Source organism: Daldinia caldariorum (assembly GCF_022478825.1).
Source record: "Daldinia caldariorum strain CBS 122874 unplaced genomic scaffold F4812scaffold_2, whole genome shotgun sequence".
Taxonomy (NCBI): Eukaryota; Fungi; Ascomycota; class Sordariomycetes; order Xylariales; family Hypoxylaceae; genus Daldinia; species Daldinia caldariorum.
In genome coordinates this window covers 2630927-2649062 of record NW_025953038.1, presented here as the reverse complement: position 1 = coordinate 2649062, position 18136 = coordinate 2630927, and the positions used below count along the sequence as shown (strand labels likewise).

Here is an 18136-nt window from a genome sequence, read left to right as displayed (position 1 = left end):
TGACCAATAGTTAATTACGAAATTAGCGCTACGGTAGTCTTATCTACACCTAGGTACCTGTTGTTTATATATCCCTTCTCCGTACGTGGAGATCTTTGGCGATGAACGTACCAATGGGTCTGTAAGTGACAATCCACTTCTCCTTATTTGCATTTAGGATAAGTATATGCGACGTAACAGGTAGATACCTAGTTATCAACGTAATTATTAACTTATACTAGATAACCTCGACTATGAAGCTGCAGTAACTAGGGAAACTTGGCCATGTTTGAGCGATTGGACAGCTAGTATGTTGGGGTACGTTCCGCCTCACCTAAGACTTCCCAGACGGTCTTGGAAATTTATCTGATTCAAATACGTCACGTATTGACAATATGAGGGGAATGTAGTATATATCACATATCCTGGGCTCCCTTCGTCCTTATCAATCATAACCCACCATCACATGCGGGTGTTATCTATCGAGCTGTTACCATAGGCCAGGACCCAAAACAAGAAGGGTTAGTAATGATAAGGGCGAGTGATACAGATAGATCACGAAAACATGCTTAAGATATTCATAAGGAATAAGTTCAAGGCACAGGTAGGTTAAGATATATTGATCCGGGGTGCATAATGTTATGGAGCGTGCTTATCTATGTACCCCTGGAATCTCCGCCAGTGGCTGAAGACTACCTTCATTCCGAGATAACAAAAGCGACAATCCAATGCTTAACATCATGTAGTTCTTAATTTCATATCCCCAAAGCGTTCCTTCATTCTGTTGAATCATTATGTTTTTACGATTCAAATCTAATATCGAGTATTACTTTTAGGTATACCTAACGTATCGGGAGAACTTGATCATTACTATCATGAGCTCTATCAAGGAGAAAGGTCCTAAGAACGGCTTGTCTGCTGTGGTAGACTTCGAACAGGGGCAAACACAGCTCGGAACGGTTCATGATGTGCACAACCTCACGGTTCTTGGCTACAAGCCGGAATTACAACGCAACCGATCTATGTTTACGCTGTTGTTCCAATCCTTAGCTATCGCGGCGGTAAGTCCAAGACATTGAGACATTAAACCGATTCATTACCTGACCATCTAAATGTAAATGCATATAGATACCGTATGGCTTCGGTGGTCCCCTTATTAGCGCTATATATGGAGGTGGTGAGTATCCCAACCATCCATTACTCCGCACACATGTACTTATACAATACCCGTTAGGCCAATTGCCAATGTTTCTGGGATGGATTGTGGTATTGATTCTCGGCGAATGCATCGCTTTATCATTAGGCGAGTTGGCCTCCAGGTATCCGACTTCAGCAGGGCCCTACTACTGGAGCTTCCAACTCTCTAGCCCGAAATATCGCACAGTTCTTTCCTTCATCTCCGGATGGACCTGGCTTATCGGCAACTGGACCATCACACTATCCGTCAACTTCGGGTTCGCGTCTCTGCTCGCTGCAGCGGTGTCGTTATTCAAGCCGGACCTTGTAATAACAGACTGGCAGCTTTTGCTCATCTTCTATGGCGTCTGCCTTTTTACGTTCTTTTTAGTCGCCTTTGGCAATAAGTTTCTTCCTATGGTCGACACGACATGCGCTATATTCACAGCTATCAGCATCGTGGTCACTTGTATCTGTCTATCTGTGAAAGCGGATGTTGGCAGGCATTCCGCAAGCTACACTCTGGTAGGATATCTCTCTGCCTAGTGACACGGAGAAAGAAATACTGAGATTTGGTTTCAAATTTAGGGACATTACGACACGTCGCTCTCTGGCTGGAATAACTTTTCTTTTTGGATTGGCGTCTTACCTTCGGCTTACACGTGAGTCTGGTCACGCCCTAGAGTTGCGGCGTCCCGCCCCCCGGACATTGTGAACTAATAGTATTGTACCTAATCTAGGTTCTCCGCCATTGGAATGATTTCGTCAATGGCAGAAGAGTGCGGTGATCCCACCGTAAAGCTTCCTAACGCTCTATCTCTCTGCATACCTGTTGGTGGTATTGCTGGATTATTCTTCGTAAGTAGCCTAGTCGCCTATGTGATCGCACATACCCCTTTTTTCAATTTTTACTAAGCAGGTTCACGCACTAGATTATTCCTCTGTGCGCCACATTGCCAGACTTGTCGGACATACTCGACGCACCCGTAGGCCAAGCGTTACCATATATCTTCGGAAGAGTCATGGGAACACCTGGAGGTGGTCTCGCGCTCACTGTGCTCGTCCTTATAATCACCCTATTTTGCTCAATCTCCATTACTTGTGCGGCCTCCAGGTGCACGTGGGCCTTCGCGCGAGACAATGCCATCCCGCTTGCCGGCCTCTGGTCAAAGATCGACGAACGCCACGGCTCGCCGATCTGGGCGCTTGTCCTCACCACTCTCATCCAGATGCTCCTTGGGCTAATCAATCTCGGATCTTCGTCGGCATTTCTTGCCTTCGTGTCGGTCGGCGTTATATCCCTGGCCGTATCTTACGGAATACCGATCGCCATATCGCTGCTGCACAGACGCAAGGAAGTCAACAGCGCCAAGTGGACTATGGGGAGATACTTAGGATTGGTTGTTAATTTGCTGGCGATGCTTTGTGTGTTTTTGGAGGTCGTATTGTTTTCGATGCCTACTGCGCTACCGGTTACTGAGGTTAGTATGAACTACGCGATCGTAGTTTTCGCCGGATTTATGGTTCTTAGCGCGGTATGGTATGGTATATACGCTCGAAAAGGTGAGTTACGTTTTTTAATACCTATTAAACTGTCACAATGTTAACATGATGCTCTTTCCATAGTATACCGGGGGCCCCCTGAGTCAGACGGACTCGCGGTTGATTCATAGTTGAATGTGCCTCCTTAAACTACGTCTAGAGGTTTTTTTTTTTTAAAAAAAAAAGTAGGAGAATTGGGATACGAAGTAGAGATGGTATTGATTGATACTTTAACGTTTGGGAAATTTTCTTCCTTCAAAATCATTTCGCTAAGGCAAAACTTAGAGGCGGGGTTAATAGGAGGTAGCTAGGGGTTCGACTTTTCCAAGTCCGGTGTGATCATATCAAGTTCCCTTTTAATAACCAGCAATAGCTGAACTATTACTATTAATTTAATAACTTTTCATAAGCACACATTATACCTGGTATCAATTGCAGCGATCAATTGCGCATCTCTCAGACTTCAGTCTCCTTTTCTTCCACAACACCGCCACTACTACCATCTCCGTCCTTCCTCTGCCTCTCTTCCTCATTCTTCCTCTCCATCTCAAGCTTCCGTTCTCGAAGTGCAATGCAAAACTTAGATCTTGCTCGGATATCCTCGCCTTTCCAAATAAAGATAAACGGTATGACGGACATGAGCAGGCTTAGCCCTCCGAGTAGACTACAAGCTCCGCTGACCCCTAATCGCGCAAACATCGGCGTCGTCGCGAGTGGGAGAACAACTGCGAATACAGAACGGCAAGAGCTAGCAGCCGCATTGGCGCTCGCGGCGAAAATCTCGTAAGCATCTGTGAGGTAATTAAGCAGTGCCATGAATATCAACACTGTGATAATTAGGGTTAGCAATGTCTACTTGTAAAGCAATATGAAATATCGATTAATACGAATTGGGGATCCACATACTGTAACCAGCGCCAAAAGGGATACCGGCTATCATGGGCACGGCAAACGGCACGCCCGGTCGCGACGACCATCCAAGCCAAAATAAGGCGACGGCGAATAAGGGACCTCCTAGACAGGCCAGGGGGACTCGACGATACTCTTCCTTTTTCGACCATGCCGTGCCACGGGCTTTGGCCTTAATGATCACATGGTCATACGCGAAGAATATAGGGATGGAAGTAACCGCACCAAGGCCGATGGGTAGGTAACATAAGCCGGTGACTCCCGGGGACAAGCCGTAGACTTTCTGGAATATGATCGGAAACGCTTGAAACGACATGTAGAAAATCGCATAGACCAACGAGAGATAGAGACACGACGCTGTCACGATAAGCTCTGTCAAGATCATACGGATTGGCCGCGTGAGGACCCGGGTGAATAGCTGCTTGATGTCATGCGGCTCGAGTTCCGACGCAGAGTAAACCTGGGCTTTGGGTTTTTCTTTTCGCATCTTCGCTGCTCGTTGGCTGAGCAGAATCGGCGCGTAAGTCTCGGGGAGAAATACTGCCGTTGTCAATGTTGCTCCGGCAATAATAAGGCCGATCCAAAAAGTCCATCGCCAGCCGATGCTTGTCGAGCAGAAACCGGATATGATGGGGGCTAATATGGGCCCCAAGGCAGTCATCTTTAAGTTACAATTAGCTTCAGACCGATATAGGTGTGTTACATATTCGCATGATGTAAGTTACTCACACCCATGAAGCATGCTATCGTTCGACCGCGGACAATTGGATCGTTGAATAAGTCTGCCAGAATCCCGCTGACTACTGCGATCGGTGCGCTAGCACATGTCCCCACGAAGAATCGGAACACGAGCATCGCCGGCCAGTTCGGCGCGAGCGCACAAGCTAGAGTCCAAATAGTGTACATAATAAAACACCCTATAGAGATGTTCCGACGTCCAACATGTTCGCTCAGTGGTCCCCCTAAGGATTATGGGTTAGCTTACGAATTCCGTTCCGGCGCTGTCGACAGCTTTTACTCACAGAAAATCGGGCCAAATACATAGCCTAGAAGATAGGTTGATATTGGCAAGACGAATTGTGTTTGATCGGTTATTCCCCATTCTTTCGTCATGTAAGGTATGGCCATGCTCGGTAGCGAACTACCCAATGTGCTATTAGCAACAGTGGCCATTGACGACACAACGACAAAAGCCTTCCGCCCCTGTAGATGAAGTTTAGTATAACCGAACTGGGAGCATAAACTAGGCAAATGGGAATATTCTAACCGTCGACCAGTTGTAAGGGTTTTCTTTGTCGTTGACCTCCCATGATAAGATTGTTCTTCCTTTAGAACCTTGGAAGCTGCTTGGCTTTGGCGTATCGTCCGTTGCTACCCTGTTGTCATTCTCTTCTACCTTGTATCTCGCTTCTATGTCCTGGTTACTGATGCTCTGGACGAGTCCTGAGAAATGGCTTAGGCGAGTATCAAGCCTACGTATGCTCCTGTAGCTTCGCGTAGAGACATTGGTAGTTACATGATCTAGTTGTGGCCTCAAGTTGGGCTGCGTTGCATGTAGATCTGTCATGACCGGGACAAGACGATTTGGATGCTCTGCTAGCGTAATGGTGGATATTAAAGGGCTCTAGGAGCAAGTAGAGACTTAGCTATAGAGATGTGAACCCGGCACAAGAAATAGAAATAGACAGAAAAACTTCACCGGCGGGGAGTGCGGGCACGGAAGGGGTCTACCGATGTTTTAATGGGCCGCGATTTGTAATACCGACGCATGGCGATGCCGGTTGCGAAGGGCGCACCGTGACGATCACCCTACCTTAGTTGGTAACAGCACGTATACTGCATCAAGTATTGCGGTGAGAACGGTATTTCCACGTCTTTCAATAGTTTAATTACACAATTCAACAGCTTACCTACCTACATAAGGCAAAGAAGAAAAGACTATTTGATAATCTGATTACCACGTCCCCATTGAGCTTTGAATACCATAAAGAGCCTTTCCAGGTCCATTGTTGCTTAACAATATGAACAACATAGCGATACTTTGCGAAGTATTCATTAGTCATGACCCCGACTTAGGTGAACGGGCGAAGAGCTTGAGTGGGAGGGAAGGAAATGTATCATTAATTACCGAATAATTTCATTAAATGTGACCCTGGTAACTATTCCTATACGCCCGGGACGCACAGTCGGGCAAGTTAGGGGACCATTCTGGTCGGTAAGTGACCGATCATATTTAAGAGTTATCCCCACTAACTAACACCAACCTCTTCCCAGGTTTCTGGAGCCGCGATGGACGGCAGACTGTCAGGATGTGGGTGTGGATGTGGATTAACTCAAGAAGGATAGAGCACAAGTCGACAGCAATGATTGGCTGAAATCGAAGGCGATAGTTGTAGACCGGTGATGATTGCTCGTGCATGCATTTTGTTGACATTTCCAGCGTTATTCCCACAGCCGGGTTACCTTTTCCATTGTGGAGAAAATTTATACCATCCTTTTTTCTTCGATCGTATCTCTACCGACTTGCAAACAAAGCCAGGGGTCTCACAAACATTAAGAGAAAGTCGTAGTCGATCGGGTTAACTAGAACGCGGCTTGGAAGAACCAATTGCACGTTTCCGATGTCGGATTTTAGTTTAAAACAACTTTCCCATTGGGCCGATAAATACAACGTCGGAAGAAGATACTGTAATTGTAATACCCGGTATTAGATCACGGATAGGGTATAGCAAAGCAATACTACTTCGGTGAGGTTGGGCACAAATTTTAAAATAGACTTTTGGGCCGCTTGAAAGTGGAAGTGGGAGTTTACCATTCTATTGAGAATTATGGAAGATGGGTTCCACGGACTTTGAGATAATTTTTTTTGTTCTGAATCCATAGAAGTGATCTAATCCGTGTACCCCGCATGATCGTCAAACTGTCAAGTTATAGAGTTATTAAATAATCTCTTTTTGAATAGGTGATACATGTGACGACATCTATAACTTCTTTAAAGAGCGAATCAACCTATAATAAACAACCAGAATAACCACGTCCAAAAGCTTTTAACCTAGTCTCAGCAATTCGTAACTCCTTGTACTTGAACAAAGTCCATGGTACAACCTCTTACTTCTAGTTTCGCCTATCGAAATTCACATTAACTATTACGCAACTTCCCAAAGACTCAAGAGTCCTAAGACAAAACCATTGCCAAAGAAAAAAAAAATAGAAAAAGAATTGGGAGGGATTTGGCGCATTGTAGTTGTGTAGATACGGATGCCCCACGGATGATCCTCTGAGGCTCTTTGGACTACTGCCACCAAGAGGAGAGAGATAGATAGTAATTAAGTGGGCATTGAAGAGGTCCAACCTTCAAGAATATTGCGTTTAGACTACCCACGTACAACGCTCTTGAGCGCTCAAAGACACTATTAATGATTATTTACATACCGCCTCGAAAGCTTGAAATATATAAATGTAGATAGTACGATAATCGCTTGGCCTTTAAGGCCTAGAATGATATGTTTAATGATATTGTGATTAGCGGGCCACACTCAGCGCCCTTTGCGTGATAACGAAAGCGTTTTATTCCCCAATAGTTGGTTCTAGAGCACAACTACTACTTAGATACCTTATGGAGGAGTCCCGCGTTTTCTATTTCACCGCTAATACGTAGTTGCACGGAACGGCCCTATAAATGGGTCTGGCATCTAGAACGATGGCGGTCAAGATTCTAAAACTGCACTTGCCGATCCGAGCATCGGGGACTTTTAGTTACGCGCATTCTTCCGATATACCTTGCTGTCAGGAGTCCCACTTAAGACTCCTTGGGAACAAAGAAGATATTTTATATAACTATAGCTTTGACTTCAAAGCTATCTTAGTCAGAATTCCTCGCGGAACAACAAAGTTGTTTCCCTTACCAAATGCTCTACGAAGTGCCACTTGCACGGCAAGTGCTAAAAAAAACCGATATTAAGGGGTCCTCTAGCCAAGATTCATAACCTATAGCGTATCCTGATGCCAGAGACTGCTTGGGTAAGCCTCTATCGAAACTTGTCGCACCCGAATAACCCCTGATTCGGCTGACTAAGAAAAGCTTCAATTCTCCCTCGTCTACGTACGGATTATGGTTAATAAATTAATCTACGGAGAATGGGAGAAATACAGCGTCTTTTCTCCAAGTGCTACTCGATATCGACCCGAGCGAAATCTCATGTGACAGAGTTACGAGGTTACGATTCTAGCACGTAAGACAAGGCACTCACAAATTCTAAGCCGCGATACGTCTAGGTATTTCTCACGGTAAACCGAACACTTCGAGGAGCTGATGTTGTAGTTAAAGAGTGTTTTCATTTGTTTTTTTTTAGTTTACAACAGGTAGATATGTGACCTACCTGATATTTACCTAAAGCAATAGTGTAAGCCATGGCGAGGAACTCTGACCTAAGTAAAAATTTGAAAGCCTACGGCTGCACATGCTGAAAGTACCCTCTATCGTAGATATAGTATCTCATCTAGCAACCTGACGCAGGTACCATGGAGTAGCCAAGCCCCTACGAAGGATTTCGCTCGCTAATATCTCTATTTATAGGCATCTATTCAAGCCCCGCCCTCTTTTTATTTCAACTCCGGCTTGGGATATGGAAGGGACCACTGTACTAACGCCCTCGCTGAGTACATTTAACAAGATTTCCCGAATTAGACTTAAGGGTATTGAAAATAGTTTCCGGCGTCGGATTACGAACCAGGTTCCGGAGCGGGTGCGGGTGCAGGTGCAGGTCTAGGAGCCGGAGTCGGAGGAGCTGGCCTAGGTCTTGGACGCCGGTCGATACTCTCCTGAGTTTCCACAATCGTAGCTTGGTCATCTGTCCCTCTTATATCAGTGAACATGTACGATCTGCATTCCGCATTGGCGAAATACGTTATATTCTCGAGTTCGTTAGTTAGAAATGGTATCAGTAACGAGTGGGTTACAACAGCGAGATGTATAGATCCGTTATCATATGTGCCCTGTCCGTTGTCGATCACGGCCCGGGCAAATTCTCGAATTGCAACTCTGGCGCGCCGGGCACGCTCCATAACGTCCTGGGGGTGAAACGACAGTGCCAATGGGGTTTGGTTCCAATTCTCGTCGAGATAATCTACGTTAACCACAGGCCCAAAATCATTTTGGATCGTGGCTATGTCCATTCCGACACAAACTGGAGCGTCGCCAACCTCCTGCAGATCTGCAAGCAAGTAAATCTGTAATCCATCGCCGATGGCGAATGGGAAACAGACCAGAGCGGTTTGGATGGTTCGTCTTTGTGGCGATGAAATAATGCCGCTGAGGATATTAGAGAACCTCTGTTGTACTCGTGCACATTGTTGTAACCCTTCCGCGGTGAGAAACGGATCACGAAATCTTGCACCCCATTCCACAACATTGTGAGGGCCTTGGGCGTGGCGAACGAGGTGAATAATCACGGAATTATTCACGGACATTTTACCTAACAACTTGATCCTTTCTTTTGAATCAGATGTGTCATAAAATATTCAAAAGGGTTGATTGAGATTGCAACTTGAATTTTGACAATTTACACTCTCGGTAAGCTCTTTACATGCGTATATTTATAAGAGTCGTCTCACTGCTATTATTGTACAGCAACTTGTCTTCATATCCCAACGCCACCAGCGTAACCGGACAATTCAGTTAACGAGTTGTTCTACACAAAGACGTTGTTATGTTAACAAAATTTTCAAAGGGAAATGCTAGATCAGTTCTCAGACATAAAAGGAAGCACGCCTGGTGCTCAGAAAGCAGTTAGGCCTAGAAGAAGAGTGACTGCTCCGATATACCTGTATGTAACTGTATACCGAGGGGCTCTTAACGGAAAAGACGCGGATTATATTGTAAAAATCTCGTGTCTATCTGGTTTCAGAGCTTTTTATGTAACATAGAACATTTAGTGATTAGTCCATTGCCTAGCCGTCATTCTAAGTACCTAGGGTGGGATAGAATTGAAGAAGAATAGAGAGTAGGGTTAAACAACTATAAAACTTCTGATTAATAAGGATTCCTCAAATCATAGGTAGGAGCTGTCCGTTCGTAGCTGAACCATTCGCTTAGCCGGAGACTGGACGCAACAACCGAAGACCCTGAACCATATGCCCTAAGGGGCTGTTAATAGACCCCGGGAATGATGACGTATTTCCCCTTGATTTTATCTTCTCCAAACTTTTGCTTATACCACTTCCCACCAGACACAGCCCGGGGTAGCATAGCGAAAATTTCGTTGAGTAAGAAGCATCTTGCAGGGGTGCAGGAAAAACCGGCGGCGATCCAGTATCCAAGCCATTCGACCCATTCCACGAAATAGTGAGGATAAAGCATGTATTTGAATAAACCATTTTGCGGGACTTCATAATGCTTTTCGACGGTTTTGCCCTGTTGCTTTAACTTTGCTTGGCGTCGAAGCTCGCTTCGGCGTATCTCTCGCAGCTCCTCGTCGGAAAAGTAGTTTGCGGTAAGCCCAACGTAGAAGAGAACTAGACCGAACGAGAATTGTAGAACAGACCAATTCTGAGCTCTCCACTCTTCCTGGGTGGTTGGACCATATGCGGCTAACCAGCTACCTATGCAAGTGGCGTTGCATATTTGGAACATGATAGCATTGCTCCAGACGAGCACGTGGATGGGAGACATAGACGGCTGAATGATGGGGAAGATGACAGCGCGGTAAGTATAGTGAATGACAAATAAGCCAGCAAGGACCTTGTTCTGCCACGGTAGGTCTTCGATGCCGTGTTGAGCTGGAAGGGTGCTCATGATATATAAGAGGGTAGTAAATCCGGGGATCTCCATGGTTGCCCAGGCAATTCTACCGGGTATGTTGAACTTGCTCTGAACTGAGGTTTTCCCCATGCCATACCAGGAAGTAACCCATTGAAGAGATCCCAACTAGATGGGCAGTTAGTGCTGCCACGGCCAAAGATTGGACGATACAAACATACCAGAGGGTATAGTTTCCACCAAAATAGGATTTTCTCGTAGTTCTCTTGGCTAGCTGGGAGCCAATCCTGAACAATAGCCATGGCGGGTGGAGTAATGATTATGAGCGACTCGGACGGACAGGTATTGGGAGTGGATTGCTTGCCACTAATGGGAGGTTTGTGGGGTTTTCGAGCTATCCAGTTTCGCAAAATTGATCGGAGACAGGATTTGAGGGGGAATAAATACAAGTACCTATACCTACCTAAATGTATGTTACAAGGTATTATCGTGATTTCATTAATGTAACATGAGCTTGGGTACCTAAGGTAGGTACCTAGGTAAGGGATGGCCCCGTCTGCTGATCGGAAGATGGCGAAATTAAATATCCGAACATGACAGTTTTACATTACCTTCCATTACCTACCTCTGTAAGTACCTGGTCTGGATTATACCTAGCCCACCTTGTTTATTTATTTCCCATCTGGATCGTCTATCCATCTCAAGTTAGGTTAGGTTAGTGTACTAGGTATGTATGTAGATGCGTGTAATGGATCAGATAATGCCCCTGAACCCCCCACATCCCACTTTGATAGAATGCGGGGAGAGCAGAGTAATAAAGCTCTGGGAATGTCCGGTAATTGTTGTCATTGCTGGCGAGGAAATATCGCCGAGGGCTTAAATAGGTTAAATTTAGTGAATGTTGTTTTTAGTTATTCCGACACTTGTCGCATGCTAGAAGAGGAAAAGAAATGGAGAAACTTTATGAAACTTTATGAATGATGGAAAATACTTTAAAACGCGTACAAATAATACACTTCGGACAGCATTAGTAACTTTTGTGGCTAATAGCTTAAAGTTACACTCATCAATTACTACTACGCGCCACCGCCACTTATTTCATAGGTACACGATGTACTACAGGACATGGACCAGCTCTTCTCTTAAGTGATGTTGCATCATTGGCCAAACGTTTGCTTTTCCAGTCAGCTCTAAAACGTAGACCCTTGCAACTTTCTCCCACCCCAATCCACCTGTTCTTAAAAAGTACCTAACCTAACCTAACCTAACCTAACCGATGCAACCAAACTCCCATTCTGCTGCCTGGTTACGTACTTCTAACTTTATAAACATTACAAAAGTTGCGCTCGATATAAAAGCTAGAGACGGTATATAAACAGCAAGATTGTATTATTTTCCTATTGAAGTCTTACCCCAAGAGCTCCTCCGGATTTCCCTTCCCAGTGCTACAGCTACAGCTACAGCTACAGCTACAACTACAACTAGTTATTCTGAACGACTACTACAGTAATGACGCAATCCCGAGATTTATGATTGATGATTGTTAGCCATTCCGAGTTAGCGAGATTATCCTACCCGAACCGTCTATTCAAACTCAAACTATCCTGACTCGAAATTGTCTACCTTAGGTACCTAACCTAGGTTAGGAGATAATAAATAATCGACTCGGCCGTATTGACCTGGCCGAAATAACACCAGATACCACCATGGTCGCACGAAAGCCGCTTCCTGACGATTCCTCGTTGAACACCACGCCTCCCCCAGCGGTTAGCCTACAAGGTGTAAGACAGGAACTGTGGCCTCCCAGCGATTCCGAATCAGAATCAGCTAGAGTATGGGCGAGAGAATATCCCGTCATATCCCAACAAGGTGCCACAAACCCTGCGATTTCAGGGAGCCCAGATACATCACAGGATATTTCCCACGCACTCCAACCTGGCGTCCAACCTAGCACTACCTATCGTCAAGGCGAAGATAATCCCTGGGACGATCACGATAGTAATGATAATAATAACCACGTCAATACCTTAACAGAGCCAGAAATTAAACCAGATGAAATGCCGAAAGCTCTCTGGCCAGGTGGAACGCGCTTCGAAACGAATCCTTTCAAACGAAAGCCAGTACAAGGCAGCTCAGCTACCAGTCAAGACCTCCCAACAGCGCCTGCGGACCCCTCTCATGCGCCTCCAATTCCATCTGTGCCCACAGGCGCATTATCTCAACTCCATATATCCGAGCCCGAAACAAATTCAAATCCTTGGCAGCCGGCCCTCGGTGAATCTGGACCCTCTAATACTTTACAACCGGTACCGCCCTTGTCTGATCAGGAACCTAAGAGTAATGTCTGGGACTCGGGCCTATCGTCGAGACCCCCTTCCACAGGACCCGTGTCGAATTCCCCGGGTTTATTGCCTTTACGTATTGAAGGAGAATCGCAACCATGGAATGATGCGCCTTCAAATCATCCATTACAACCACTACCGGAGAGATCTCAAGAGGCAGATCAAATCCTCGACGACCAGCACGCATGGGACGATCTTGGATCTAACAATAAGGGTAAACAACCAGAGTTACAGGCGTCAAATGTACACCCGGAGACCGCTGATGGCTGGAATTTGATTGACCATGAGCCAATACCGGAGCCGGAACCAGTGACCCTCTCAAAGCAAAGTACCTGGGAAAACTTTATGGACGCAGACGATGAGAGACCAAAGGAGAAAGCGCCTCCCGCGACGGCAGCACCTACGACAGAGGTGCCGGCAGTGCCACCAGCTTTACCCCCACGGCAAGCGTCCAGCGCAGAGGCGCCACCACAACCACCAAGACGGCAGCCACCAGGTACAGCGAGCAAATCAGAAACATACCAAATTAAGAACATAAATTGGGTTGATGCTACGGCGGCTAAAAACCCCCGAAAGTCGCCTATACTGGTACAGAACGCTAATGGCCCATGTCCTCTGGTTGCGCTCGTCAATGCGCTTACTTTGACAACTCCCGCTAGCCAGACGACTTCGAACCTGGTCGAGACCTTAAGATCTCGCGAGCAAATTAGTTTGAATTTCCTCCTTGAGGCTATCGTTGATGAGTTGATGACCCACCGACATACCAACCCGGAGGTATCCTTACCAGATATGACCGAACTGTATACTTTTCTTCAAGGTCTTCACACTGGTATGAACGTCAACCCGCGTTTCATCCCGAGTCCTGAGTCTTCTCCCTTGAATAACCAAAACCCAACTCGATCTGACCTTATTCCGGGGACCTTTGAGAAAACTCGAGACATGAAGCTTTACTCTACGTTTTCTATTCCCTTGATACACGGCTGGCTACCCCCGAGAGACGACCCGGTATACGATTCTTTCACCAGACAAGCGTCCTCGTACGATGATGCGCAAAGTATACTATTTCGAGAAGAAGAACTTGAAGATAAGCTCAGCAATTCTGAGATGGGCCTAACCGAGCAAGAACAGCAACTCTACCAGGATATCATTATTATAAAATCTTTTCTCAGTACTTCAGCCACGCAGCTCACACCATGGGGTCTCGAGGTAATTACCAAAGCTGTAAGGCCTGGGTCGGTGTCGATTTTGTTTCGGAACGACCATTTCTCTACTTTATACCGACATCCTCAAACGCAAAAACTATTCACTTTGGTAACAGATGCAGGCTACTATACGCATGACGAAGTCGTTTGGGAGTCGTTGGCTGATGTACGTGGCGAACGGACTGAGTTCTTTTCTGGTGATTTCCGTATAGTCGGAGGCCCTCAGCATCAACGATCGTTCGGAAACGTCCCGGGTAGCTGGAATCGAGAGGGCGGTTCGAATAGCAATACACATGGGGGCGCATGGCAAACAGTTCAAAGCCGGCGATCACGGAATAGTCGGGCTAGTGAAGTAAATCCTAGTACACCTGTTTCGCCGAACCACGAGCAGGAAGATAGGGATTTGGCTTTGGCTTTGCAGCTACAGGAAGAGGAGGAGGAACGACATCGTGCCGAGCAAGCGGCTCGCCGCCGCGAAAGTCAGCTGTCCGAGCAGTTTATTGAGCACCAGGGTCGGCAAAGTGCTCCAGCTCGCGGCGGTCACAATCAGCGTAGTTCCGGTGGTAGGGGCGGCAGAGGCAGCGGCGGTCCATTACCCCCAGCCAGGATTAGTTCAGCTAACCAATCTACGAGTTCGGTGTCTAGTCGAGGGAGGCCGGTACAGCAAGTTAGGTCCTTGATCCCTCCTGTTTCGACAACCCATCGACCCACTGATGATGACCATGGGGATGATGCACCGCCAAGTTATGAACAAGCTTCCAAATCAACCCCATATGTACCACCTGCCGGACATCCAAGTCATCCGGAGAGTAGCCCAAGTAGCGCGAGCGCAACCCCTCGGAGCAGACTCCCGTTTATCGGACAAAACAGCGTTGGGCCTAGTACACCTGGCAGAGGACGCCAGGGCGCACCTCCTCCCGCTGTTGGAAATCCCGCCACATCAGAGGGAGGCGGAAAAGATAAGGACTGCAATGTAATGTAATGACATTTCATCTTGCTACCTCGTATACTTGCTTTTACGCTACGGCGGGACTTTACGGTTATTAGGTGTTTATTGGTTACAAGCCACGCATGCCGCATGCTGCCTGGCGCCGGGGGAATCATAGGTTATGAAGGCTGTATTATTATTAGGGGAAATATCAGGGTACGAAGGGACTTATCTAAAGAGTTTACGCAGTGAATACAAGACGATGTTATTCATTGAGTGTACACGATGGAATTCCAAATGCTTCAGCATTTATGCCCTATGCCCTTAACCCATATTGAGTATTCCTTTTCGGTTTAGTTAGTAGGCAAAAAATAGGGGATTGTCAAGTCAATCAAAGCTTTCTGTATCGAGTTGTCTAAGGTACTTCTAATTCAATGTGGTGTCTTCAAATTTCAATTTTTACTGTCCCTTTACACCATCGTCGCAGTCACATGTCCCCCCACGGACACAACCTCCTATACTACCACCAGAACCATTTACACACCTATCGCCATGGTCCGTAATACTCTCATCATCATCGTCGTCGTCTTCGTCGCCGCCGTCATCGCCACCATCTCCAGCACTATGACACGCGCAAAACCCACCACCAACACGACCTCCTCCTCTTTCGCCTCCCGCCATCACTGCAGCCGCCGAGGCGCGAAAACACATCATCCCGCCTCGACAACCCGCACCCGCACCCGCACCCACGCTGCCAACCCCGACTCCGGCTCTGGGGCAACGTCGCGCACAAGGCCCGTGGTCGGCGCAGTACAGCGGATTCGCCGCCGTGCCCTCGCGGCGGTTCTCGCAGTCCGCTTGCCGGAGCAGCGCCAGCAGACACATGTGGTCGGCGCACCATTTGCCTCCTTCCCGGCTCCCGGTTCCGCCTCCCGTCCCGCCCTCGTACGTCTGCTTCCGGCAGCCGGGGTCCGCACACGCGTGGTCCTCGCAGAAGAGGCTGCGGACGGGGTCGACGCGCGGCTTGGCGCACGTCGGGTGCAGGGCGCAGGAGTGCTCGCGGCACTGGGGTTTGGGAGTTTTGTTAATAATAAAAAAATTTAAAAAAGGGAAGAAAAGAAAAAGAAAGAGAACGAAACGAATCAAGAGACGAAGGAAAGGAAAGAAAAGCTGAGGAAAGAAAAGAGGAGGGGAAGGGGAAAGGGATGGAGGGAGTGGAAAAAAAGATGGTTATGCTATACTATGTACTTACGGCCTGCGCGCCGTCGCCCTCCACGCGCTGCCCCTCGCAGGCCGCGGACGCGGCGCAGAAGTGGCGGAAGCAGTACTTGGCCGGGCGGTGGGAGACGTCATGGAACACGAGGGACTCGCATCCGCCGTCGGCCTGGCAGATCTGGTGTCCGTGGCAGTAGTACGGGGGGTCGCGACCCGTGGATAATGGTGACGGCGGGGAGGAAGAGGGGTGGATGCAGTTGATACAGCCCCGGCCGTGGCAGGTGTGTTGGCGGCAGCACTGGGTTGAGGATGACGGGTTAGTTGGGCATCGGTAATGGTTTTGTTACCTATATTAGGTACCTGGAATTGGGTTGATGTGGTAGGAGTAGGCAGGTGTTAGGTATATATATATACCGCAATGGAGTAAGGTGACCATTCTCTCTCACTCTCTCACGCACACATTTCTTTTAAATCTGAAAAAGGGAAAAAAAAGAAAAGAAAACTTCAAGTAAAACATACCAAACCCGGGCTTTGCCTCGGTTGCTCGCAGTCCTTAACGCTGCAGGCGTGCTTACTACAATACGGCGAGCTCTTCTTCGGACACCGCGATTCCTTGCACTCGGCGAGGGCACAGCCGTCTAGAGCAAAGTCGAGCATTAGTTACAAAACGATATAACCTAGGTACCTACCTAACCTAAGGTAGGGATCTTTGTTGAATCTAGGCAGACAGCGGGAGGTGAGACCAACGTTTCTCGGCGCAAAAGGGGAACCGCGGATCGTGCCCCTTTCTCGGACAGGGGCACCGGCGGCCCGCTTCGACAAATTTGCAGCAACGATCTAAAAGGCGGAAGACGTTGGCCATCTTGTTTTGCTTAGATACCTCTAATATTTCCTTTTCCCAAAAGAAAGAAAAAAGAGGGAAAAAACAACAGAATACCGCTTTTCATAGTCCGGTCTTCCTAGTCCTCCCGATCGATACCTGTGTATTAAAGGGGTAAAAACACCCCAGGGGAAGGGGGGGAGGGGGGATGGGACACAACAACTCACGGTGATGGCAGATCTTCTCCTCCCCGTGGCCGCGCTTAAACCGCGTCTTGAACTTCAGACACACGGTACACGCGTGCTGTCGACAATACGGCGAGGACACCGTCGCCGCGTTGTTGCCCGTGACGATTCTCTTGTTGCTGCAGGCTCTCACGCGGCACTTGAGGTCCGCGTGGAAGCACAGCTGCCAGGGCGACAACGCCATGCCTTTTTTTTCTCTTTCTTTCTTCTCTCACTGCTGCTTCTGTTGATGCCACACTCCAGAAACGAGAGAGAGAGAGAGAGAGTGTGTGTGTGTGTGTGTGTGTCTGAGCAGCTCTATCTTATAAAGCCGTTACCGTACCGCTCTAGGTACTCCAGGGATAAGATGTTGACGGGTCCGAGTAACAAATAAGTCAAACGACATTCTTCGACTCAGTACGGACTTCGAAGGCAAATATATCGAGCTCTCCCCCTCCGCCCTTCTACCGGAGGCCCAAACAGCGGAACGGATAGGCGTCGACGTGGCGAATCCTAGCCCCAAAAAAACGCGCATGACGTGTTCGACGGACGTCGGAAAAGCGCGAGGCAACTCATTGAGACAATCAAACATTTCGAAATGTGTGTGTAGGTACTGCGCCCCAGCCACGATGTCCGTTTTGTCCGGTAGGTTCCCGAAGAGCTAGGAACTCTATACCGGCCGATACTAGTTATATCTTGGAGCCCGTTTGCTACGTTCGACTGTGTTATAAGCCTCAGGTACTTTGCTTGATAATAAGACCTGTTAGCCAAAGGCGAGAGCCGAGTTGACCAGTACGGGAGGGTTACATGCTGAATTCTCTTCTATATCGGTCCTAATCGTGTGATACACGCCTTAACCATCAGTGGGATCGTCTACTATATAGAGCAGATATAACCCCTACGTAAATCATAGTCACCCCCTCATGTCTACCCAAGATCAAGAAGTCAGGCTGCGGCTCAAGTCGACTGCAGACTAATACACGGTTGGCCCGTTTCCTTCTTAGACAGTTCAGGTAAGCATAAGGCTGAATTAGGTGCAAGG

The 18136-nt window shown here is 47.5% G+C and overlaps 6 protein-coding genes across 6 annotated transcripts; 2 read left to right on the top strand and 4 right to left on the bottom strand.

The window, feature by feature from the left end:
• Positions 1 to 854: 854 nt before the first annotated feature.
• Positions 855 to 2828, top strand: F4812DRAFT_449666 (amino acid transporter; the record flags this gene model as incomplete). The annotated part of the gene is made up of 7 exons (XM_047935999.1): positions 855 to 1040; positions 1108 to 1156; positions 1214 to 1680; positions 1744 to 1817; positions 1896 to 2013; positions 2088 to 2718; positions 2782 to 2828. The coding sequence occupies 7 exons, from the start codon at positions 855 to 857 to the stop codon at positions 2826 to 2828; spliced, it is 1572 nt and encodes a 523-aa protein (XP_047794089.1).
• A 129-nt stretch (positions 2829 to 2957) lies between these two features.
• On the bottom strand, positions 2958 to 5506 carry F4812DRAFT_191882 (MFS general substrate transporter). The gene is made up of 5 exons (XM_047930138.1): positions 4874 to 5506; positions 4629 to 4809; positions 4336 to 4568; positions 3604 to 4267; positions 2958 to 3524 (listed from the first exon to the last, which is right to left on the bottom strand). The coding sequence occupies exons 1-5, from the start codon at positions 5171 to 5173 to the stop codon at positions 3154 to 3156; spliced, it is 1749 nt and encodes a 582-aa protein (XP_047794088.1). The 5' UTR covers positions 5174 to 5506; the 3' UTR covers positions 2958 to 3153.
• Positions 5507 to 8063: 2557 nt separating this feature from the next.
• Positions 8064 to 9114, bottom strand: F4812DRAFT_415408 (histidine phosphatase superfamily). Its single transcript, XM_047932976.1, has one exon. The coding sequence runs from the start codon at positions 9073 to 9075 to the stop codon at positions 8329 to 8331; it is 747 nt and encodes a 248-aa protein (XP_047794087.1). The 5' UTR covers positions 9076 to 9114; the 3' UTR covers positions 8064 to 8328.
• On the bottom strand, positions 9115 to 10607 carry F4812DRAFT_415407 (3-oxo-5-alpha-steroid 4-dehydrogenase). The gene has a single exon (XM_047932975.1). The coding sequence runs from the start codon at positions 10493 to 10495 to the stop codon at positions 9755 to 9757; it is 741 nt and encodes a 246-aa protein (XP_047794086.1). The 5' UTR covers positions 10496 to 10607; the 3' UTR covers positions 9115 to 9754.
• A 987-nt stretch (positions 10608 to 11594) lies between these two features.
• F4812DRAFT_191711 (uncharacterized protein) lies at positions 11595 to 15092 on the top strand. Its single transcript, XM_047930136.1, has one exon. It carries the CDS (start codon positions 12070 to 12072, stop codon positions 14887 to 14889), a length of 2820 nt encoding a protein of 939 aa, XP_047794085.1. The 5' UTR covers positions 11595 to 12069; the 3' UTR covers positions 14890 to 15092.
• F4812DRAFT_467727 (uncharacterized protein) lies at positions 15093 to 17299 on the bottom strand (the record flags this gene model as incomplete). The annotated part of the gene is made up of 4 exons (XM_047938695.1): positions 15093 to 15900; positions 16088 to 16348; positions 16570 to 16688; positions 17098 to 17299. 4 exons carry the CDS (start codon positions 17297 to 17299, stop codon positions 15295 to 15297), a joined length of 1188 nt encoding a protein of 395 aa, XP_047794084.1. The 3' UTR covers positions 15093 to 15294.
• Positions 17300 to 18136: the final 837 nt, after the last annotated feature.